The 26,817-nt window shown below is 36.2% G+C and overlaps 1 protein-coding gene across 2 annotated transcripts in view; it reads right to left on the bottom strand.

The window, feature by feature from the left end:
* Positions 1–26,817, bottom strand: part of Ufd1 (ubiquitin fusion-degradation 1-like) — an 86,218-nt gene that overhangs the window by 29,181 nt on the left and 30,220 nt on the right. For both annotated transcript variants that reach the window (XM_090373898.1, XM_090373899.1), the window contains exons 2-7: positions 17,930–18,044; positions 17,729–17,761; positions 13,383–13,504; positions 4,041–4,171; positions 1,353–1,425; positions 406–474 (exon numbers count right to left, since the gene is read on the bottom strand). In XM_090373898.1, coding sequence (XP_090230024.1) covers positions 406–474; positions 1,353–1,425; positions 4,041–4,171; positions 13,383–13,504; positions 17,729–17,761; positions 17,930–18,044 — 543 coding nt within the window. The remainder of the gene's footprint in view (positions 1–405; positions 475–1,352; positions 1,426–4,040; positions 4,172–13,382; positions 13,505–17,728; positions 17,762–17,929; positions 18,045–26,817) is intronic.

Below are 26,817 nucleotides of genomic sequence, written 5' to 3'. Positions count from 1 at the left end.
TTTAACAGCAAACATTTTAAGACTACTACCAAAACACTTTGCATCCAGAAACTAAGGTCCAGTAATTATCATGCATAGCCACAAGTAAGGTGGTTGTGGCCATGCACATTCAAGCCTGTACACTGCCACGAAAATTGCACAGTCCACTGCATAATATAGGCAAGGAAAAACCTGACCCATAATTTGACATGCATACAGTCACAATGAATATGTAATCTCTTCTGGTCTCAGCTGTTATGAGAATAAATAGAAATTAGATTCATTTCATTCACTTAAACTAAGGACAAATAAAAAAGGAACAATAGGAAGAATAAGGCCATTTGGAAGCCTTATATACAGAAGGTTTTTTTTTTTTAATTATTAAAGTTAATTTTAAGAAAGTTAAAAAACTTAAAATTTACTTACATTCATATCACATTCAATTATGGATACTGCTGGTTGCGGCCTAGTTTCCAATACACATAATTCATATATCTAGAAAGTTGCATTAAAAAACATATATATATATATAAATAAATGCAACTTTTATTGAATGATACATTTTATACTTTTATACAGATTAAATCATTCCAATTTTCATCAAATTTAAGTACATCCATGTAATATTCTTCAATATACTATTTTCACTTTATTATGTGCATCAGCAAATAGAATAAATATCTGTTTATCAAAAATTTTTTGTAAAACACATACTAAATTAAATGCAATGAGGCCATTTAAAACTCGATGAATTATGATAAAATCAATATAGCAGGGGAAAAATGAAACTGGTAAGAGTGGAAAAAATTAAATTGATAATACAAAAATAATATATTACTCAATCACAGATTTTAAGATTAAAAAGATAAAATCTTTTTTAATTTTTAATTTAATACACAACATATCCCACCAACTTTTTTAATCTTTTAATTTAACACAAATCTTTTAATTTAAAAGATTAAAAAGATAAAATCTTTTTTAATTTTTAATTTAATATAGAAACTGAATGTAAAACTGTGTACAATATTCAATGTATTTAAGTACTTTTTTTTTTACAGCACAGGTGCACATAAACTTAATTTATAGATAGATACATAAATCTAAGCTTTTTTAGCAAATATGAATCGCCTTTCTGGTTATAATCAATTTGAGTAATATAATGGAATATAATCAGGTTTTAATTTATTGTTCTGGTCTTAATTTTTTTTTTCTAAAATAGAGATTAAGTTTTGAAAATGAACTACAAAATATTAAGTTTTTTTTTTTTTTTTAAAGATGAAGCAAAAGAAAATTTTTTTGTGTTAAATAGTAAAATAGAGTAGTAAGTTGCAAATTATTTACATTTTATATGAATGGTTAAATTAACTGCTTACCTTATTGTTGTATTCTATAGCAATAATATCCCCTGTTGTCAAACATGCAAAATTTCTTAATGCATTTTCAAGACTAGAATTTTGATCAAAGGAAATAACTAAAAATACTAGTTTTTAGTACTTAAGAACTAAATAAGTATTCATCAAATTTTATCAATTAAAATAATGAAATATTACTTTGTGTATATAACTATTCTTCCTCTTGCTCAGATTAAGAACCTGAGGGGGCATAGATTCAAATTGAGGAAAGACAGTTGTAGAATATATGTGTGGAAATTTGCCTTTAACCAGAGGGTAATTGATTGCTGGAACAGACCTCCATCTCTTGTTGTGGAAGTTGATAACTTAAATAAATTTAAGGCTGAGCTGGACAAGCATTTGGAGTGAATGATGGGTGAAATAGGAGGTTTTTTTTTTTTTTTTGGCTGATGCTGCATACGCTTGCTTTCTTGCATTGTATGCCTCAACTAATGTACACAAAACTTCAGACTTCGTTTTTTTTTTTTTTTTTTTTGTTAGTTGTTGGCGCATTGGCTTCTGTGGCCATAATGCACCTCCCAAAGTTTTTGCATTTACTCTGATCCAAGCCCAAGGCGGGATTTGAACCTGCGACCTCTGGGTTGCCAGGCAGGCACTTTACCCAGTCGGCTTCGGACTTGTATATATAACTTATGTTCAGTTTACATGTGTGATTCATGTAAAAGCTGTGTGGCTACACCTTTTCACTTTGCACAGGACTTTTCGAAACCATCCACATGTGGATGATATCACCACTCACAGAGGCTGTTAACACATTGTCAGAGGTAGGGCAGGTTGCTGGTAGGGTTAACCCTAGAATGCCAATACTAGCGGTAGTGATCAATGATTATGGAGACCACTGTTATGGTCAAGTTGGTGCTATGATGGAATGTGATGGAATTTTATTTTATTATTCTTTTAAATAAAATAGAAATCCGATCCAGGTGAATCTCTATTTGGCTTTTACTTCTTTGTTTATTTCTGAGAACCATTTTTCTGACATTACTGAATTCAACTTGATTTCTTCCAAGCAGCTATGGCCAGTCAATGGGCTTTGATATACTTTGTAGGAGGAATGGATACAACTTTTCTGCTCATTAATTTTTTCATGCATGTTACATGAACTCTGTCCAAATATGATCTGTTGCATTCACATATCATTTAGTACCTGGGGCCCTGAACAATGTCAGCTGAACTCTGAGAAATTTTTTATTAAGTACCAGATTTTGAACTAATGTTGTAAGTTTGGATATTATTCTTTCCAGCTATCATTCATTTAAATGTCTCAATATGGCAATACTTTGTCTCTGTTGGTGTTTGTTTGTGTTGGCATTATACACTGATGTTTCTGTGTATGATGTTTCAATTAATATCCAGACACCTGCATATCTACAAATAACCTTTATTTACAGGAAAAACTATATGTAAACTACATGCTGAAATCTTTAGCCTTTATGACAACCTCTAGTCTCAATGGAAAATTCTACACCAATTTTTTGTAAATATCCTCCAATATTTTCTACCATTTGGCCTTTAAAGTGGCAAACAGTTCAGCTGATTTTTTGATTGGATTATTGGGTGTGTGCCTCTCCACCCACCCACCCACACACACACACTAATCCAATTCATCCTAGAGGTTCTTTAAAGGATTGAGGTTAGTGCTCTGGGCTGAACAGTCTGACTTTCAATAGTGATATCCTCAAATCAGTCTGTCACAATGCAAGTAGTATGCACAAGTGCTGTTCTGACATGCTGCTACAATGCAGGTAATGCTTTGTTGTACAGGACATCAAGTCTATCTTGGAGTCCTGGACAACAAACAGTCCAAGACTCATACTACCTATGAAAAACTTCATTGTCAGGATGATACAGTCTGGCGGGTGTGTGTCTCTGGGCATCTGCCACACTGAGGCAAGATAGTCAGACTGGTAGACAATGCACCATGACTCATCACTCTAAAACACAGCTTTTCATTAGTCTACAGTCTACAGCTTGCTTTACATCAAACTAGTTGGCATATGGCATTAGTCAGGGCGATTAATGGCTTGTAGATGGCTACAAAACTACAGTAACCCATATCATGATGCATCCTGCACACTATACTGGTGTTGATATATCTCCTAATAATTTCAGTGAGGGTCTGTTCCTTTGACACACTGTGGTAGCAAAGTGTTCTAGGAGTTCTAGGAGGCGGGGATCTCAGCTCCTTTGTACCATTTGGCTACAGCTTATTTCAACAACAGAAACCTTGTCTCAAGTCTGAAACCTTGTTTCCTTGGTTTCAGACATGAGAATGCCCTTAGAGTTACTAAATATTTTTAAAATTTTAAGTGCAGTTTAGATATAATTTTAAAATTAAATTTCAAGATGAGTACACATTCTGATAGAGTTTTCACTTTTAAATGTAAAAGCATTTTGAGTTTTGATATTTAAAATTTACATGTTTATATTCAGGGGTAAGTTTAGTTTTGTTTTACATAAAAATCCAGGATTATTATTACTGCATTACTTACAATTAGATCAACTCATTCTAATACAGAAAACAAATTTTATAAAAGGATACACTACTTGTATCCTTTTTATAAAATGTTTGTTTTATAAAAAGGATACACTGCTTTTGTTTTCTAGCTTGATATAACAAGCTAGAAAACGAATTTTATAAAAGGATACACTGCCTTTGGATTAGTGATATCTAAAAAATCCTCTGACTGTGGCTGAAATTTTGAAAATGTTGCAACAGGTAAAGATGCACTCTCTATCTGTAATATACCACCTTCTTCTAGAAGCAGATTTCTCATCATCTTTAAAAAAGTTCATAAAATATATAACTGTGAGATCAAATTCTATATTACATTTAAACAAAGAATTTCACTGCACGTTATACAAGGGTGGCCACTGCAAGACTGAAGGGTTTGAAAAAGTCATAACTTGTTCATTTTTAATCTTTTTTATTTTCTTTTTTTACAGGTTATAGAGCAACCCTTGGAGATTAAAATGACTATGTATGATGTCCAGCAACAAGTAAAACTCATTGGGTTTTTCTATTCCAGTGAAAGATCAATTATTGAAATTCAGAAAAAATATCGGCAACATTTTAAAGTCCTCCTAGCGATAACATGATTCGGAACCTAATCGCCTGGTTTGAAAGAACTGGATCAGTCGGCGATCTTCCAGGAAGAGGTCCTAAGCGCACTGTGCGCACTGACGTAGCGGTGGAAGCTGTACGGCAGAGTGTCCTTGAGGATCCATCTGCCTCTACCCGTCATCGCTCTGCTCAACTAGGCATCGCCAGAACATCGCTTCAGAAAATTCTGAAAGGGTGGTCAGTCTTTCAGTGGCCAAATTTTAATCTCCAAGGGATGCTCTATAACCTGTAAAAAAAGAAAATAAAAAAGATTAAAAATGAACAAGTTATGACTTTTTCAAACCCTTCAGCCTTTCAGTGGACACCCTATATAAACTATTAATTAACAAAGTCAGTTGTGGTGCTGATGAATTTTAATATTACAAATGTCTTTTTGGTAAAAAGGACACTTCCCTTAAAATATTGTTTTAAGTTTCCAGCCATTAGTCTAATGTAGTTAAACCCTTTCTAGTTTATGTATTTTCTTTGTTAGCATTGCTTGAACCTAGCATGAGTTGACTCTAGCTGCAATGTACACATTTCTGGTTGTTAAATAATTTTCTAATTCTAATTGTTAATGACTGATGAAAGTATGCAGGGGCATACTGAAACACACAACTCTGCATTTCCCCATTAAAGGAAACTGATTTTAGTTTAATGAGAGTACGTCCTGCCTGTACAATAACATGATGTAGCTCTTATGCTTTTGCCCTAAGTTACTTGAATTTATTGAAACTGAGTGTATGGGCAATGGCATATACATTAGATAAACAGCAATGTACTTCTCCCTTAGAGTAGTGCAATACTGAGAAACTTACAGTGAAGTGCTTCAACAACACAAGGTTGATATATTAAGTAGCAAGCCTAGTTTACTTGCTGCTACACACAAAACAAAACTATGTCCTACCTGTACAGTAACCCTGAAGAGGAACAATCTGCACATAAGCAAAAAAAAAAAAAAAAAATCCAAATTCAACTACCTAATTAAAAAAATAATACTATATCATAAATTTTTAAAAAGGTGTGATGATTCTGAATACGACCTTAGTTGTTACACAGCATGAAAAAAAAAAGTAATGATATAATAATACCAAATCATTACTTTTTTTTTCGATATTTAAAAAAATTGATATTTTTAATTTTGATATTTAAAATTTACATGTTTATATTCAGGGGTATAGTTTAGTTTTGTTTTAGTTTAGTTTTAGTTCCATACAGAACAGAGTATTAGAGAACAGCTGTACAGAATAGATTATTAATCTTTGCTACAAGTAAACAACAAGCAAAAAAAAAAAAAAAAAATTACATACAGTCAGTCCTCGTATAGCACGACAGTTGTGTTCCTAGAAATCCTCGTGCAATATAAATAACAGGTCCTATGGGAAAAATAGGGTTAGGTGCCGACCACCCAAGATTGAACACACATTTGCAACCAAAACATTACCAAATACAATAAATAATCGTAATAATATACTTACGTATTTTATTACAACTATTACGTAATAAAATATTGCTAATGCTTTTGCTTCTATCATAAGCAAACTTGTTTTTTTGTTTGATTTTCTATCCAAACAGATGACAGCCGTTCCATCTCTTCCAATTCTTTGTGCTTTGATCTAATGGATTTTAATTACACTTTGAGTTGTTCCCACTATGAAAGTTGTTTTTATTTTCTCTGCATTCTTTCTAATTCTTGGCATTGCCTCATTTAGTCCAGTAGCACATGCAATATCACATCGTCTTTCATTTCGCTCAAAGCGTTTCACAATTTCGTATTTTTTCTCTATTGACAGAGGCGGACTGGCCGTAAGCCTTACCGGGAAAATCCCAGTGGACCAGAGGCCGGTGTGATTTGGGCCATAAATGCTAGTATGAAGCCACTACAAATTTTCTCGGGTAAGAATTTTTGACCCAGTCCGCCTCTGTTTATCGATATTGCTTTTCTTTTTCTCTCTGAATCTGTAGTGTCTTCACCAGGACTTTTCCTTTTCACACCTTTTAAGTATTTTACTCATTTTTAGGAAATAAAGCACAATTATAAAATGAGGAAGCACACTTGATAGACATAAACAAAGCTGCACGCATGTAGCAACTGAATAAACAACACCTTAAAGGCAGAGACACACTAACACCTCACTAGCTCACATTTTACTAAAGCACATTTCTGGGGGTTACTACTATAAAACAATAAAAACAATTTCCAGCTGCATTTCTGCTAGTGGAATCTGTTATAGACTGGTAGTAAACTCTATCTAATTGCATTTGCGATAATGCCGATAGCTGGAATTGTGTGGGTTTTTACGTTATTATGGCGAAAAGCATTTCCCCTTCACTGATATAAAAAACATAAATACATTTTCAGAATCTTCTTTTCATTCCTATCATGTTGCGTTCAGTTGGGGTGATTCCGCGTTCGACTGCCATTTCTTGTAAACACAAAGGCAAACCGTGCATAAGCGAATTCGGTTCGTGTTATATACGATATCATTCCCCTATTTATAAATCATGTATGATCGAATTCGTGTAGTGTAAACACATGTTATACGAGGACTGACTGTATTTAAAAACAGAAATCTTCCTCAGGTTAATCAAAAAAAAAATGTTACTCAAAATTGTATATTTGAACATCTGCCTTTTGTTGGTTAAAGAACCTATGAGGTCAAGAGTTGGAGACTTATTATAATTTCTTGCATGCACCGACCAAGAAAAATGAACTTTAAATAAAGTGAGACAGTAAACACAGTTAAACAAAGCATGTAATCTGACATTAGCATTATCATCAGTAGAGGCATACGAGGCAAGAAATCAAGCTTATGCAGCATCAACAAAAAAAAAAAAAAAAAAAAACAACTTCCCATTTCACCCCTCCATTCATTCCAAATGCCTGTCCAGCTTAAATTTATTTAGGCTATCAACTTCCACAACAAAAGATGGAAGTCTGTTCCATCAATCAACCACACACTGGCTAAAGGCAAATTTCCACACATCGATTCTACAACTGTCATTCCTCAATTTGAATCTATGCCCCCTCAGGTACTTAATCTGAGCAAGAAGAAGAATCCCATCAGCATTCAGCTTGCTCAACCCATACAAGGCCTTATAAACCTCAATCAGATCACCTCGCAGGTGTCTACTCTCCAGGCACTGCAATTTTCAGAACTTAAGCCTTTCTTGGTAAGAGCACCCCCTTTGTTCCCCTTCTTTGTACTCGTTCTAGCAACTTTACATTCTTCCTGAAATGAGGCCTCCGGACCTGTACATAGTACTCTAGGTGTGGCCTGACCATTGCCTTATACAAGGGGATAATCACCTCCTTATCCCTGCTAGAAAAATTCCTATATATCATTGGCAAGACTCCATGACCGGCCCTGGCAGCCCATCTGCACTGCTCAGTGAACTTAATATTTGGCTGCACAATTACCCCCAGGTACTTTTTCACTTTCCACTTCCCTGAGTGTAGTACCACACAGTTGGTACGGTTCTCTTGGGTTACTACTACCCATATGCAGTACTTTGCATTTGTCAATGTTAAACTTCTCAGCCCATTTGACAACTTATCCAGATCCAGTTGGAGTAGCATACTGTCTTTACTGTTGTTAACAACCCTGTATCATCTGCCAACTTGGACATTAATCCTGATATATATCTTCATCAATATCCCATATCATATCATAATTCCCATATCAGTACATTCTGATCACCCAGTGGTTCCTTTATCTGCAAATTCTTAATGCAAGAATAATCACTGCTGATAATCAGATCAAGAGTATTACTCCCTCTGGTTGCCTCTCGAACATGCTGCTGCTGTAGAAAACAGTCATCCAATAAATCCACAAAAACCTTGCTAGTGTGTGAGTGACCAACCCACAAATTCCAGTCAATCTCTAGGAAATTAAAATCCTCCATTATAAGACACTCTGATTTACTGGCCCACTCTATTTCTGTGCACAATTGCTCATTATACTCATCAGCTTCATTAGGCTTATAACACACATCTACTCTCATTTTTCCTTTCCCAGTGCTTATGTCACATCAAACAGACTCAACACTGCATTGTCAACGGACATGAATTGAATGCACTTCCTTTGATTTTATGTGTTTCTTAACTAACAACATAACCCCTCCTCCCTTCCTGTCCTGTCTATCCTTTCTGGATTTGGAATTTGGGGAGTACACATTGTACTCTCCAAATTCCAATTCTGCATTGCTTATATCTGTGTGACACCACATCTCTGATATGTCAACAATATCTGCCTTTGATGTCTTGACTAGCACTTCAAGCTCAAATTTGTTAACTATAGAATTAGCATTTTCAAGGGCACATGATGCAAGAAAGCAAGCAAAAAAAAAACGCACACACAGACCCCTCTCATTTCACCCATCCACTCACTCCAAATGTTTGTCCAGTTCTGCCTTGAATCTGTTTAGCTATGAACTTCCACAACGACAGATGGAAGTTTGTTACAGCAATCAACCATCTGCTGGCTAAAGGCAAACTTCCGCACATCTATCCTACAACTGTCTTTCCTCAATTTGAATTTATGCTCTCTCAGGCGATTATTTTGAGCACGAGAAAGAATCCCATCAGCATTGAGCATGCTCAAACCATTCAAAGCTTTATACACCTCAATCAGATCACCTCACAGGTGCCTAGTCTCCAGACACTGCAATTTGCAAAACTTAAGCATTTCTTTGTCAGAGCAACCCTTTGTTCCACTCACTAATCTTGTTGCCCTTCTCTGTACTTGTTCCAACAGCTCTACATTCTTCTTAAAATGAGGCCTCCAGACCTGTATACAGTACTCAAGGTGTGGCCTGACTATTTCCTTATTCAAGGGGATAATCACCTCCTTAACCCTACTGGAAAAATTCCTGTATATCATTGACAAGACACCATGAGCTACTCTTGCAGACCATCTGCACTGCTCAGAAAACTTCATATCTGCCTGCACAATTACCCCCAGGTTCTTTTCACTCTCTGCCACTGTCAGTGTAGTTAGTACCACACAGTTGATACATTACTCTGGGGTTACTGCTTCCCATATGCAGTACTTTACATTTGTCAATGTTAAACTTCAGTTGCCACCTCTCAGCCCATCTGCTCAACTTTTCTAGATCCTGTTGCAGCAGCAAACTGTCTTTAGTGTCATTAACAACCCTGCCGACATTTGTATCGTCTGCAAATTTGGACATTAAGTTGATATATTATCATCGATATCATTGATGATTACAGAAAACAATGGACCTAACACAAAACCCTGGGGGACTCCACTAATAACATTAGTCCAAAAAGAGCAGTGTCCATTGATTACCACTCTCTGTCTTCTCCCACTCAACCATCCCTTTATCCATAGCAGCAATTTGCCTCCAATGCCACACTGCTCTTATTTGTGCAGCAGTCTTCCATATACTCCTAGCATTGGTGTACATGCAAGTATACATGCCCCTGTTACTACTCTTAGTTATCCTAACACAGCCCATATATTTATTTGTTCCACTATGACTCCCAACAGTCCTGGAAGTTTCCATTGCATTGCTTTCCATGCTGCTTCTCATTTTAACAGAAGCAGTGCAAGAATCACTTCTGCCTCTGCCTGTGGCCACTGTTAACCTTTTAGTCTGTGTATCTCCCCCCCAAGCTAGCAGTTTGTGGGGTACAAACATTCAAGATCTAACACATTTAATTTAACTGTGTTGTATGTTTGTGTTAAATTAAATATGTTATATCTTGAATATTTGTGCCTGGGTCAGTTTACATGCTTTTTTTTTTTTTTTTTTTAACTGTGTGTACTCTTTCACTTTATTTAAAGTTATTTTCTCTTGGTCAGTGCATGCAAGAAATTATAATATGTATTTGTCTTTTGTGGTCAAAGTGATCATGTTGAACAAAGAACTAGATATAGTCATCCACCATAGCTTCATGTTACCTCCTGTGGCACCTCTGATTCAACTGAATATAAATATATAATATTGAAGAACACTTTACTTTTCTGTACATTGGAAGAAATATGTGTGAAGAACTGTATATCTATTCAAACATAAGAAGGCACTCAAGATACAGTCAGAAGGATAAAAATACAACCTTAACACAGACCAAGGGTAACTGTCAAGTCCAACATGTTTTCTGAGCAGTGCAGACAGGCTGTCAATGATATATAGGAATTTTGCTAACAAGGTCAAGGAGGCAATTATTCCATTGTAATAAGATTAGTCATGGCACATAAAAGTACTTTTACCAAGAAAGACTTCAGTTCTGTAAATTGCATCTGTGAACTAGGCACCTCCTAGTTAGAGATGCTGTAATTACTAGATTTTGCAAATTTTTAACAGACAAAAACAATGGAAAAAATATTAAGTCCTGAGTGAAGTGTTTAAGGCTTTAAATGGATTGATTAATCTGAATGCTGATGGCATCCTTCTTTCTCAGATGATGATAAAACATGTGAAAAAAATTGTTTTCAGCTAGAGAGTAACTGATTTGGAACAAACTTCCATCTGATATTGGTGGAAGTAGGCAGAGTAAATATAAGGAAGGATTAGCTAAATTACTATAAGAGATGGACAAATGATTTGGTAGTGGGTTTTTTTTTTTTTTTTTTACTGATGCTGTATAATCTTGTTTCCTTGCACCATTTGCCATTACTAATACTAAAGCAATTTTTACCATAACTTTAAGAAGAGGCAGTTATCGTGTGGTGCTTTACCATTGTTTTCTCTCTTCTTTTTCAATTAATCATGCTGTTGTTGGATACTTTGCTATTGTACCAGAACATTTCCTTGATTGAAAAATGTTGTGAAAACATTATAATCATGCACAGAATTTTTTAAAATAAAATGATTGTGATGTAGTGAAAGTTTTTTTTTTTTTACCGTCTCAGGTAATGAAAATGCAAGTTTTGCGTAATGGTTAAATAACTGGTTACATACATCATAGTGTGTCACATTTACTTTTCTGTAAACATTCTTAAGATTGAGAGCTGCCTATAAAGTGTGAATCAATCTTCAAGTGATTATTAAATTTGTTTTGGAATAAAAGTACTCTTAACAAGAAAGATCTCAGTTCTGTAAATTGCATCTGTGAACTAAGTACCTCCTAGTTTGCAGATGCTGTAATTATCAGATTTTGCAAATTTGTAACAGACAAAAACTATGCAAAAAAATGCTATAATGTAATAACAATAAAAAAAAAAAAAAATTTTAAAAAGAGAGAGAGAGAGAGAGAGAGAGAGAGAGAGAGAGAGAGAGAGAGAGAGAGAGAGAAATAAGGAACTGGAATTACAGCAGGCTATAACCAGAGTGTTTTCATCTTTATGATGAGTTTCTATTTTTTCTATTTTTACGTTACGTCGAATGTAGTTATGGTATTGTGAATGAATATTAAATATCTTTTTCATTTACAGATATTTATTCTCTTCTCTTCTCTTCTAAGGTTGTGCCAGAACTAAGGTATTTAATTAATCCACTGGCAGTCATGGAAAATCACATACAATAGTGTTTCTCAACTTTTTCATCACCATCAGAGACCTTTAATAATTATTATTACTTCCCCCATCAACATACTCCATGTTTTGTTTTGTTTTGTTTTAAAGATTCTATCTGTCCATCAGACTGCTTTTATTAACTAACAATTAACTTATTTTTCTATATTTCATTATCATTTCATCACATAACAAAAATTTATAATCCACATTACAAACTTAACAGACTCCCCTTGGAGTTTGCACTAATACATAACAAGATATTACAATTCTGAGGATCATTTTGACCTTATCTGACAGTTTTTGCAAATTTTTAACAGAAAAAAAATTTTAATTTAGAAAGCATTGTGAGTTACTCCTGAGTGAAGTAGTTTCAAGTAAATGTGAAAGTGAAATAGGATAAAATAATAATAAAATAAAAAAGACAGGAACAAAATGATCCCTATGTGGCTGCCTAAAGGTTAAAGGTAATTTATAACATGGTACAACATATAACTAATGAGAACATGTTCTTTACACATTAACACAGGATAATACTCTTTCATGCCAGTGTGCATACATTCCATCCCAATACCAAATTTTCTGGCAGCAAATTGATAAGATAAACATATGAATAAAATAAACATAACACTCCACAGATCACATGATAAGGGAATTTCTCACACAGATTTAATTAATAAATATCAGAGCTGCAAGGCTCAATAAGTTCTACATTATATATCAATTAACAATGAATAAGAGGAATTACCTCAATACTGGCTTGTAGAACACTTTGATGCTAACTCTCTCCTTTATTCAAATGAGTATAAAAATAATTTACATGAATTTTTCACACCCGAAGAAAAAAAAATCGATGATTCAATGCACCTGGAATAAAAGATCTAAGAGCTCTAAACCTAACCCCAAATACATCAAACCACCAATCAACATCCACAAGCGAAAGAAAACATTATGTCCAATAATTAAAAACTAATGCCAAAACGATATTTTAGAATGATAAAAATAATATTAAAATAGTAATTAATAAATTATATTAAAGTTTTACTTGCTGCTACAGGAGAGAATAAAGGACAGAGTTAGTCAAAGTGTTCTACAAGCCATTATTGAGGTAATTCCTCGTATTCATTGTTAAAAGATTTAATTAATAAAAGTTCCAAAAACAACCCAAGCGCCATTCAAAATTTTAAGTAGAGACATCTGCTTAAAATTTTTTCTGCCAGTCTGCACTCAAATAACTGTATCTAGATACAGACTTTTTATCACTTTTAATTTGGTGTTATCATTAATTATACTCTGTTTAAAAAAAAAAAGTTTAGTGAAAGTTTTTTTTAAATTTTAGATGCATTTCTTTATTTTATGATAACTCCATAAAGCAATATACAAGGAGAGAATTAGCATTATAACACATACCCAATATGGAAGGTAAACTTTTCCTTCCTCTGCTACAAATTCTAGCACACCACAATGTGTGACTCTGTTTGTCTTTCTATTTGTTAACTTGAAGAGCATAGGATATACAATATTAAGACGTGCTGAAAAAAATTAAATAAAAATTATCTGAAATAATGAAATGTCTTTTTACAATAAATGCTAACAGGCTAACATAATGATTAAAAAAAAAAAAAAAAAAAAAATTAAAGGATAAGTTTGTTAATCAGCATATTTAGAGTACCAGAATTGTATGAGAGATTTATGGACACTATGGCAACTAAACAATATAAACAAGCTAGTATTAAAATTCAGTTATACGAAAAAGATCATTGAAATATAATTTTTAATAAAATATTAAAACTTTTCTTGCAATTGCTATATTTCACAAATATAGCAATTATATTTCACAATCCACATCTATATTTCATAAATATTGATATTACAGAGGTCAGACTTGATTGTTGTTGTTGTTATGGAGGCTTAATGGCACATAAGCTGCTATGGCTATAATGTGCCTATTCATTTATTATTTTAAGAGATGAGGAATTTCCATAAAATCAAAAAAAAATTTGAAATCAGAAATTATTAAAAAGTTCAATTTGCTTGAGGAAGTCAAAAAATTCAGAAATATTTGCCTTATCACCAATGAGATTTTCAAGAGTTATTGGTTTACGATTATTTATCAGTGAGATCAAGGATGAAGCTCTGTGTTGTTTATAGTAGGGGCAGCCAATGAGAATATGTCTACCAGTCAAATTGTTAGAGCAATGTGTACACTGTGGTGGATCACCTCCTGTGAGTAAATAAAGATGTGTCAGATGAGTATGACCTATTCTTGCCCTTGAGAGGACTACTTCTTCTCGTCTCGATGTATGGACACTGGAACGCCAAATTTTTGGATCTTGTTTAAACTGAAAGAGTTTATTATTAGTCTGAGAGTGCCAGAGTGCTGTCCATTGTGATAGGCAAGCAGCATGAATGGTTAGTACATAATCTGATGCTGGACCAGGGATGTTGGTTAAATCTAAGGTAGTTGGATTTTTTGCAGCTTTATTGGCCAGTTCATTGCCTAAAATACCGGAATGGGCTGGATTCCAACAAAAAGTGACCAATTGGTGGCGTTTTTTGATTTGTAGTAACAAGCTTCTGATGTCATCTAGAACAGGGTGAACTTTATCTTCGGAATTACTTAGCATCATGATTGAGCTGAGGGAATCAGTATAAATAACAGATTTTAAAGAACAGTCAGAATAGAGATTTTCTAAAGAAAGTTTTATTGCATATAATTCAGCAGAAAAGATACTAAATTCTGATGGAAGGGATACTGATACAACTGTATTTGGAAACACTGCAGCTGCTCCAACATTTGAATTAGATTTAGAGCCATCTGTATAAATTTGGTAGAAATCAATATATCTTTGAATGTGAACATCATGAATTTGTTTGACATTTGTCGCTTGCAAAATATTCTTTCTCCATTGGCTGTCACATGTTGGAAGAGGAGGAGGAGCCCATGGTGGTTGAGTAAAGGTTGGTATCTGCTGTAAGGAAAGGATGGAAATATTCCAAACCTGCACCAGTTCAAGAAGGCAAAGACCAGCTGGTTTAACTATGCTGGGTTTGTTTCTGTATAGGTTTTCTAATGGTGGGTTTAAAAGGTAGGTCAGACTTGAGGAGTTATCAATATTCAGCCATGGCATGATACTTACATGAGCCACCACTGCTTTGTTAGCTGAATTTGAACATTAGCTTTTCCTACCACACTAAATTCCATCTTTACTGCTGACTACTGTTGCCTAAGATGAACAAAATTGAAAGCACAGCCCTTTTCAATGGCTTCCAGTGCTAATACAGAAATGGCACCACTTCACAACTGTCATACTCATGACTGGTACCATCTCTCAACCTCGTTTGGGACTTATGTTGTTAGAAAGTCCAAGATGCTTTCTCATCACAAAATTACCTTCATTTAGCAGATAGCTTTCTTCTACAAAACCTGTAATGTCAAGCTCAGAAAATTAACCATTTTTGAGTTTTTGAAATCACAATCTTGTCAGAACTATCCTTTGGAAGCCAGATGGCTTCCAAAAGAATCTGTGTTGGCCAGAGCCCACAGTCAGCCCCCTTCACCTGAGTATTCTTCACTTAATCATAACATTTACACTGACACTCCACAGTGGTCTGACAAGGAGTGACTCAGTGACCCCACAAATTCTCAATATGAATTGGTGATTTTGACAGAATCTAGCATGTATAATGTTGCATGCCAGTAATATCTTTTTCAGTAATCTGCATGTGTCTCTTGGCTATACTGCACTTTAATTTTTCTAAAATAATCCTCTCACATGAAACCCTAGCCTTATCTGTATGGTTTGTCAGTCTTGATTAATGGAATATGTTAAATTTAATGAAGTGTGAGAATAGGAGTGTGCTGTAGGCCTAATGACTGTGATGAGTATAACAAACAACTAGACAAAAATAGTGGGCCAGTAAATCAGAATATCTTATAATGGAGGATTTTAACTTTCCAGATATTGACCTGGAACTTGCTTTTTGGTCACTCACACAATAGTAAGACTTTGTCAGTTCAACTGTGTTCTACAGAAGCATGTTAGAGAGGCAACAAGAAGCAGGAATATTCTTGATCTGATTATCAGAAGTGATTCTTCATACATTAAGAATGTGCAGGTCAAAGACACACTGGGTGCCAATGATTGCAGTGGGATTTACTTGAAGACATTACTATCAAAGGTAAAGGGAAGAGCTTTTGTTTTCATAAAGAAAAATAGTGGTCTCAGACAGTTTTTAAATTCTATGCAAAATGGGAAGCATTCAAGGAAATCATTATAGAAGCTACTAGGTTTTTCATACCAAGAAATACTCAAGGCTTTGATCTAAATGGATGTCAGATAAACTAATGAGACTTGTAGCAGAGAAGAAAAATGCATGGGTTGCATATATATAAACCTATGGTAGATTAAAAACTGTAATCAAGTCACAAGAGAGGTTAGGCAATCTAAGGCAGATTAACAGAAGTCACTGGCAAAGAAAAGCAGCAAATACATCTTTATTTTTATTAAGAGTAGAAGGAAAGAGTTAGTATTAGTAATGGCCATATGCTGCAAGGAAGACTAAGACCAGAGAAGACCAGAGCAGCAAAGCTTATGCTGCTCCAGGCAAAAAAAAAAGAGTAAAATAATAATAAAATTAAATAAAATAAATAATAATAGAAAAGGAAATAGACAACCTTTGCATTTCCTTCCTCCCACAGGTAACCTTTGAATCCAGCTGACTTTGAATTACTCAAACTGTCAACCTCAACCACCCATGTAGGTAACTTATTCCAGTAATTTATCACTCATTGGCTAAAATAAAACATTATTATTATTATTAGACATATGGTACAAGGAAGCCTGAGGCTTTTTCTGCACCAGCCAAAAAAAAAATTCCCGAGTTGCCCTGAGAGAGAGAGAGAGAGAGAGAGAGAGAGAGAGAGAGAGAGAGAGAGAGAGAGAGAGAGAGAGAGAGGGGGGGGGGAGAGGTGAGGAATCACGAAGTAAGAGAACCATGATGATATCAACCTCAGAACCCTGAGTGTGCCAAGTCCATACTCACCAGATGCGAGTCCCTGGGGTGGCTTCCTACAATCCAGTCTAAACATCTCCTTCCTTCCCATAACTTGAATTTATGGCCCCTAGTTCTAAAATCATTTATAATCTTGAAAATTTCATCCTCATTCATTTTACTTTTGCACCTCACAGCCTTAAACATTTCAATCAAGTCTCCTCTAAGTTGAATCACAGAACTGAATCACATTGGTCCACTTGATGTTTATGTGCAGATATTCTGTTACCATTTTCAAGTTATCTGATGTCTTAAAATAAGATTTTAACAAAGCTTTTAAAAAGAATACAAGATTTATAACATTTTAATAACAAATTTTAACAAGATTAACATGAAACAAATGGGTTCATGGCAAGATTAATAATATAACTTTTTAACAAAACATCTTAACAAGATTTATAAAAAAAAAAAAAAAAATGTTACAAATACTGTAATACTTTTTATGAAGTTTTATTTGTATATAAATCATATAACTCAAACAAAAAATTTCTGTATTAGGTATGTCAATCATAATCTTAGTTTTTGCCTTTCAAATCCACAAAAAAATCAATGTGCCAATTATTCTAAATTATAATTTTCAAGAAAATAAGTTATCATCCCAGATTAGCATTGGAAAACTTTTGTCCTTTCTATGTTAATATCTTGGAGTTTATAATCATCACACTAAGTCAATGAATAAAAGTTAAGTGAAGTGTACTTACTGAGCTGATCCAGTGCTGAAGGAGGCATAATAACTGAAAATTAAAAAAAAAAAAAAAAAAAAACAGAGGCCTTACTAATAATTTTTAATAATCCAATAAATTTAATATGACACAGAAGTGGTTCATAATAACAAAAATACTACTTTAAAACTGAATAAATAAAAATGTATGAACTTCATACTTTAAAAATGTTTAACTTACTCTTTCCTCCTTTTTCAACATCATGTCTTTCATTTCCTGGAAGCATTGATACTGAATAGCACCTATACTGTGTATTGAAAGATCTCATGGATTCATGAAACATGTTAAAGGAAAACTACACAAAAGAAAGCAAAACCCAAAATTACTATGGTGAAGTCTGCATTTTTTTAAATTTTTTTATTAAAACTCAATTATTAACTATAGATGACCTTGCCTCAGAATCAACTCTTGCTCTTTCAAAAAAGTTTTCTCATAGAGAATGTGATAAGACAAGATGAGATACTGCTTATGGTAATTTTGTCTATTATCTGAGAAAAACAAGTACATGTGTTCATACACAAAAGGAAACTTGTTTTTCCATTTCTAATCTGCTTTTTTTTTGTAACAAACTGCCATGAGAAAATATTAAACAATTAAATTTCAAATCCAAAAAATCTGTTATTATTTTTACAAACACATCAAAAAAAAGCTGAATTTTTCATTAAATTGCAGTTTTCTTAATTTTAGAGGGCACACTAATATAAATTCAATATATTTTGAACTGATAACCCTTGTGACTGATAAAAACCATCAGTTTTCCTAAATTCTGATTATACAAAGGTTATTATTATTATTATTATTTTTATTTTTTTTTTTATCAATCTTAATATCAGCTGCTAGGAGAATTTATTTCAGATATTCAATTAAAACAAGAAATTAATTATATATGAGGGCCAATCAAAAAGTCTTGTTCGTGCAGGATATTAGCATTAGCATTAGTAGAGGCATTTGATGCAAGAAAGCAAGCTTATGCAGCATCAGCCAAAAAAAAAAAAAAAAAACCACTTCCACTTCACCCCTCTGTTCGTTCAAAATACCTGTCCAGCTGAGCCTTAAACTTATTTAGGCTATCAACCTCCACCACAAGGGATGGAAGTCTGTTCCAACAACCAACCACCCGCTGGCTAAAGGCAAATTTCCGCACGTCTATCCTACATCTGTCTTTCCTCAATTTGAATTTATTCCCTCTCAGGTGATTTTTCTGAGCTAGAGGAAGAATCCCATCAGCATTGAGCATGCTTAAACCATTCAAGGCTTTATACACCTCTATCAGATCACCTCACTGGTGCCTAGTCTCCAGACACTGTAATTTGCAAACCTTAAGCCTTTCTTCGTAAGAGCACCCCTTTGTTCCATTCACTAATCTTGTTGCCCTTCTCTGTACTCGTTCCAGCAGCTCTACATCCTTCTTGAAATGAGGCCTCCAGACCTGTATACAGTACTCTAGGTGTGGCCTGACCATTGCCTTATACAATGGAATAATCACCTCCTTATCCCTGCTGGAAAAATTCCTGTATATCATTGACAATACTCCATGAGCTACTCTTGCAGCCCGTCTGCACTGCTCAGAGAACTTCATATCTGCCTGCACAACCACCCCCAAGTCCCTTTCATTCTCTACCACTGTCAGTGTAGTACCACAGAGTTGATACGTTGCTCTGGGGTTGTGTAGTACTTTACATTTGTCAATGTTAAACTTCATTTGCCACCTCTCAGCCCATCTGCTCAACCTTTCCAGATCCTGTTGCAGCAGCATAGTGTCAGTAGTGTCCTTGACAACCCTGCCAACTTTTGTATCATCTGAAAACTTGGACATTATGCTTGATATACCATCATCAATATCATTTATAAATACAGAAAACGATAATGGACCCAACACTGAACCCTGAAGGACTCTACTAATAACATTAGTCAATGAAGAGCAGTGTCCATTGATTACCACTCTCTATCTTCTCCCCCTCAACCACCCCTTTATCCATAGCAGCAATTTGCCTCCAATGTCACACTGCTCCAATTTGTGTAGCAGTCTTCCATGTGCAACAGTATCAAAAGCCTTTCTAAGATCCAAGTATATAATATCAAAGTTATTCACTGCATCCAGTTCTTTTGTGACTGCATCATAGTATCCAATCAAATTGGTCAGGCAAGACTTCCCCTTAACAAAACCATGCTGTGTCTGAGCTATAACTGAAGTCTTGTCTAAATGATCCTGCAGTGCTTCTTTAACCAGTGCCTCCATTAATTTTCCTGGAACAGAAGTTAAGCTCACAGGTCTATAATTACTTGTGTCAGCCTTTGATCCTCCTTTGTGAATTGGGGTCACATTTGCACATTTCCAGTCTATGGGTACCTCCCCTGAGTCCAAGGAAACTCTCATAATTATGGCTAAGGGTTTGCTTACTTCCTTTGCTGCCTCCTTTAATATAACTGGATAGATCCCATCCACCCCGGGTGCCTTTCTTGTGTTTATCTTCAACAGTTTCTCCTCCACTTTACTCCCAGTTATTTCAAGATTCTGTAGCTTACTGCTAGAGTTGAATACACCTCTGGCATTCCCCTTGCTGAATAACTCCTCATGTGTGAATGTCGATGCAAAATATTCATTTAGTTTGTTAGCTACCTGAGCAGGATCATCAACAGTTGACCCATCAATATCAAGTGGACCAATCTGATTCATCCCCTTCCTTCTAGAGTTTACACAAGTAAAGAACTCTTTGCTGTTTTTCTTTGCATCCCTTGCCAAGGATTTCTCGTAATCTGCCTTCGCCTGCCTAACCTCCTTTGTAACTTGGTTGCATATCAACTTGTATCTATCATAGGCTTCTGTGTCATGTGTTAATTTGTAAGTATCCCATGCATTTTTCTTCTCTGCCATATGCCTCATTAGTTCATCTGACATCCATTTTGGCCTAAACCTTGAACAATATTTCTTAGTTGGTATGTAAAGCCTAGTAGCTTCCAAGATAAGTTCTTTGAATGCTTCCCATTTTGAATTTGCTGTTAGTAACATCATCAGTTGGTCCCACTGTATAGAATTTAAATACTGTCTCAGTCCATCGTAGTCGCCTTTACGGACGCAATAACCCTTCCCTTTAGCCCTAATGGTAGTTACCTCTTTGAGTAAATCCCACTTCAGCACACTGTGATCACTGCCACCTAGTGGTTCATTTATCTGCAGATTCTGAATGCATGAAGAATCACTGCTGATAATCAAATGAAGAGTATTACTCCCTCTAGTTGCCTCCCGAACATGCTGATGTAGAAAACAATCATCCAATAAATCCACAAAAGCCCTGCTAGTGTGTGAGTAATCAGCCCCCAAATTCCAGTCAATATCTGGGAAATTAAAATCTCCCATTATAAGACTCTCTGATTTACTGGCCCACTCTATTTCCCTGTACAGTTCCTTATTATACTCATCAGAGTCATTAGGCCTATAGCACACTCCTACTCTCAATTTTGATCTCCCAATGCTTATGTCACACCAAACTGACTCAATACTGCACTGTCCGGCGATGTCGACTGGCTTCACTTCCTTGGTTTTTATGTGTTTCTTAACTAATAGCATAACCCCTCCCCCCTTCCTATCCTGTCTATCCTTTCTGTAGACGTTGTACTCCCCAAATTCCAGATCTGCATCCCTTATATCTGTGTGACACCACGTCTCTGTTATCCCAACAATATCTGCCTTTGATGTTTTGAGCAATACCTCAAATTCATCAAATTTATTTACTAAACTCCTAGCATTGGTGTACATGCAAGTATACCTGCACCTGTTTCTATTCTTAGCTACCCTAACACAACCCATGTGTTTACTTGTACCGCAATGGCTCCCAGCAGTCTCTGAAATACCATGCATCTTGTTTTTCAGGCTTCTGCTCATTCTAATAGAAGCAGTGCAAGAATCTCTTTCACCTATGCCAGTGGCTACTGTCAATCTATTGGTCTTTGTCTCCCCCTAAGCTAGCAGTTTTCCGACCCACCTAACACTGCCTCAATAGCATCAGCAAATATTCTTGCACCCTTTCTATTTAAGTGTATACCATCCCTGTAGAAGCAATCTCTCCTGTTAACAAGTACAGTCCAGGCTGAAAAAAATTCTACCCCTTGAGCCTTGCACAATCTTTCCAGGGCCGAATTGATCGACAAGGCTCTCATCATATACTCCCTCCTATCGTGTCTGGGCAGAATTGCAGACACTTTCAAATTCAACCCTAATTCTCGGCTTTTGTTCAACAGTGACCTGTACTTGTTAAGTAATTCTGCCGGTCTCCTACTCTTAATATTATTAGTGCCAACGTGTACAACTATATCACCTTTTGTGCCCTTAAAAGATGATATTCGCTCTACAACGTCATCAAGCTTTGCCCCTGGCAGACATACCCTGGTCCTGTTCCACCTATCTTTTTTACAAAGCATGTTCCCCGTTTCCCTGACAATAGAGTCACCAACAACTACTAGTTCCTTCGGGACCAGCGCATTCTGCCTTGGGGGTTGTCTCTGTGTCACGCGATGCCCAAGTGCAAGCTCTGGCGTTGATGTGGGCAGCTGAGAGCTTGATGGGCCCCTCAATTTAGTTTCTTTGAGGGCATCCACCCTGTCCTTCAAGCTCTCATATAGGCCCACAAGAACGCCGAGTTGTTGCTTGATATCGATACACTCCTTGCATCGCGCACACACAAAGACATCTCCCTTGGCAGTATCATGTCCCGTACCCGATTGCTCTGCAAACATCAAGCAAACTCTATATATATAGAGTAGCCGGTTTATTATGCAAACCCACATCATCAAGAAATTGATGATGGGGGTTTGCATAATACTGAGGATAATATGTGTGCACAATTCAGCAAGAGAATGATCAGGCAACAACACAATCATTTAGCATGGCACTACCATATCCAGCCAATGGCAGTGCTGCAGCCAGAGACAGTTTGTGATGTGAGGGGCTGACATTGTCTAACGGATAGGCCATAATTAATCAAATGCTAACACAGTAACACCAGTGGTGTGCAGAGAGATACAAAGGGTACTAGGAAAGTTTTGCAATACAGCTTTGTTGATTTAATTTTTTCAAAGTAATTTCCTCTACATTCAATACACCTCTCCATCCTCCGAAACCAATCTTTAAACCAGTTCTGCCAAGTTTCACTAGGGAGTAAAGCACACTTGTTGTCCCAAGCCCGTAGAAGGTCCTCATCACTGGAAAACCGCCTCCCTTTTAGCTTCATTTTCACATGCGGGAACAGTGCAAAGTCGCAGGGAGCAAGGTCTGGACTGTAGGGAGGGTGCTCGAGAAGTTTCAGTCCTGTCGTGGTCAAATATTCGGTGCAGGCTTTGGCGCGGTGAGCTCGAGCATTATTGTGATGGAGGTACCAGGTGTCCATTCTTGACTTTGGCCGCAGGTTCTTCATAGACTGTCATTAGCTGTGACTGTCTTCTGCATGTCCAAAACGACACGTTCCACAATTCCACTCGATTTGAAAAATACAGCTATCATTTTCTTCTTTACAGATCGGGATTTTCTGACAATTACGGGTGTGTCGTCATCATCAAAGACCCAAACTTTGTTTTGAGCCTTGGTCGGCAGAGATCGTAATAGTACAGCCAAGTCTCGTCACCTGTCACGATGTTGTTCACATACCGAGATTGTCCCTTATCAAACTTTTTTAACATCTCCCGGCACCAAGTCACACGTCGTGTCATCTGCTCTTCAGTCAGTTGATGCGGCACCCAGAGAGAACAAAGTTTCTTCACGTGCAAATGATCTTGCAGAATCGAACGAATTGCTGGTGCATTTAGGCCCAAAGTATCCTCTATCTGTTGGCAGGTCACTCGCCTGTTTCGTCAAGCATTTTCCTCACAGCAGTAACGTTTTCCTCCGTAACTGACGTTCGTGGCCTTCCCGGCCTCTCAGAATCCTCCAGAGTGAAATTTCCCCTTTGGAATTCTCTATACCACCTGAATATCGTTGTACGATGTGGACAATCATCATCTAGTGCAAGAGTCATTTCTTCTAAGCACTGGTCTATGGTTAAACCACGCACGAAATTATACCGCAAAACTGTCCTTATCTCATTTCGTGACCACGATGCCATCGCAAGCACTTTACACTCTCACTACTAATGAATAACTGAGCCCATCGACTTGGCGTGGCGGCTACTATGCATGTATGAACATGTCTCAACATGCAGCAACAAGCAGCTTCCTGTGATTCGTTGTTGCATCATATTGCAAAACTTTCCTAGTACCCTTTGTACATCAAAACACATAATACACGAATCTGTTACAGGCAGGACATCAGCAGACACAAAGCTATCTGGATGCACAGCTTTTTCAGGTGCCACTAAGTGGAACTTTTATTTCTTAAAATCGTTCTTTTTTTTTTTTTGTAACTTTTGATTTAAAATTAGTCATATAGTTATCATTTGTGATTAAATGATTAAGTTGCATTTATTCATTACTTGGCTTTTGAAATTGCTTATGAAACCACAGTCAACTTCTGCTAACATTGTGCTGTATTTATAAAAACATATGATGGTGCCATTGCGGTGTATTGAGAATAATATTCAAATTCTGCCACCGTTATTATAGTATTGATAGAGGTATGGAGAGTTTTTTTGCATGTAGTTTTGTAGCAGTGTAAACAGTATCAGAAGATGGTCGGTCTGGTCTAAATTTAATTTAGACTAAAATCATGTCTCGAACCAGAGCAGCAAAGCAAAGGACTCAAGGCAGCAGATATGTTTTGGTTTAGAAGAAAACTTTCAAAAGGAAATTCGCTGACAAAACAGGATTAAGCATGTTCCTAATCCTGCTCAGACAGCTGCCACACTGAATGAGTATTTTGCATCTACATTCACATGTGAGTAATTCTATAGGGAAGCAGAGAACAGAAGCTTATTAAACTCTAACAGTGAGCAAAATGATTTTGTAATAACTGAAAGCAAAGTGGAGGAGAAATTATTGAAGTTAAACATAAGAAAGGCACCTGGGGTAGATGGGATCAATCCAGTTATATTAAAGGAGGCAGCAAAGGAAGTAAGCAAACCATTAGCCATAATTATAAAAGCATCCTTGGACTAAGGGAAGGTCCCCACTGACTGGACATGTGTAAAATGTAACCCCAATTCACAAAGGGGGAGATGGGTAATTACAGAGCTGTTAGTTTAACTTTTGTTCTAGGGACAATAATGGAGCCACTGGTTAAAGAAGCACTGCAGGATTATCTAGACAAAACTGCAGTAATAATTCACACACACACACACAGCATGGGTTTGTTAAGGTTTGGTTTGGTTTTTAATGGCGCATGGGCAGCTGTGGCCATAATGCGCCAAATCAAGGTTTGTTAAGGAAAAGTCTTGTCTGACCAATTTGATTGGATACTATGATGTGGTCACAAAGGAACCAAATGCATAAAATTATTTTGATATCATATACTTAGATTTCAAGAAAGCTTTTGATACTGTTGCACAAGAAAGACTACTGTACAAATTGGAGAAGTATGGCATTAAGGGTAAGTTGCTACAATGGACAAACGGATGGTTCGGTTGGAGAAAACAGAAATGGTAATCAATGGACACTGCTCTTCATGGACTAATGTTCTTAATGGAGCCCCCAGGGTTCAGTGTTGGGCCTACAGTTGATTTGTATATTTATCAATGATATTGATTAAGGTATATTAGGTTTAATGTAGAAGTTTGCAGATGATACAAAGGTTGACAGGGTTGTTAATGACAGTAAAGACAGTATGCTACTGCAACAGGATCTGGAAAAGTTGGGCAGATGGGCTGAGAAGTGGCAACTGAAGTACTGCATAAAGATAGCAATAACCAAGATAAATGTACCAACTGTGTGGTGTTACACTCAGGGCAGTTGAAAATGAAAGAGACCTGAGGGTAATTGTGCAGTCAGATAAAAAGTTTTTTGAGCAGTGCAGACAGGCTGTAAGAGTAGCTCTGGGGTCTTGTCAATGTTATACAAGAATTTTGCTAGCAAGGATAAGGAGGTGATTATCCTCTTGTATAAGGCAATGGTCAGGCCACACCTTGAGTACTGAATGCAGGTCTGGAAGACCCATTTTAGGAAGGATATAGAGTTGCTAGAACGAGTACAGAGAAGGCCAACAAGACTAGTGAGGGAAACAAAGGGGTGCTCTTACAAAGAAAGGTTTAAGTTCTGCAAATTGCAGCGTCTGGAGACTAGGCACCTTCGAGGTGATCTGATTGAGGTGTATAAGGCCTTGAATAGATTGAGCCAGCTCAGTGCTGATGGGATTCTTTCTCTTGCTCAGATTACAAACCTGAGGGGGCATAAACTGAAATTGAGGAAAGACAGTTGTAGAATAGGTGTGTGGAAATTTGCCTTTTAGCCAGCATGTAATTGATTGCTGGAACAAACTTCCATCTGACGTTGTGGAAGTTGATAGCTTAAATAAATTCAAGGAAGAAGTGGACAAACTTTTGAAGTGAATGAATGGGTGAAACAGGAAGTTTTTTTTTTTTTTTTTTTGCTGATGCTGTATGTGCTTGCTTTCTTGCATCATATGCCTCTAGTAATGCTAATGCCTGTGTTCTGCTCTTTTTTTGAAGTTACCTCTAGCAAGACATTATACAGCCATAGGGGATGCCTTTGTGTATTTACTGCAAAGAGCATGAAGAGGTTAAGTGCAAACTAGGCATTCTGATGGGATTATATGAGGGTTTGAAGAATAAGGTTCACAGGTGTGAGCAACCTAAAACAAGAAGGGGGGTAAACTTGTAAAAAGGATAGGTGGAACAGGACCAGGGTATGTCTGCCAGGGGCAAAGGTTGATGACGTTGTACAGCAGATATCATCTTTTAAGGGCACAATAGGTGATATAGTTGTACACGTTGACACTAATGATATCAAGAGTAGGAGACCAGCAGAATTGCTTAACAAGTACAGGTCACTGTTGAAAAAAAGCCGTGAAATAGGGTTGAATTTGAAAGTGTCTGCAATTCTACCCAGACACGATAGGAGGGAGTATATGATGAGAGCCTTGTCGATCAATTCGGCACTGGAAAGATTGTGCAAGGCTCAAGGGGTAG

Source organism: Mastigoproctus giganteus, chromosome 5, assembly GCF_048544385.1.
Source record: "Mastigoproctus giganteus isolate SK-2022 chromosome 5, ASM4854438v1, whole genome shotgun sequence".
Taxonomy (NCBI): domain Eukaryota; kingdom Metazoa; phylum Arthropoda; class Arachnida; order Uropygi; family Thelyphonidae; genus Mastigoproctus; species Mastigoproctus giganteus.
The sequence above is the reverse complement of the archived record's forward strand: the minus strand, read 5'-3'. Positions and strand labels throughout refer to the sequence as shown.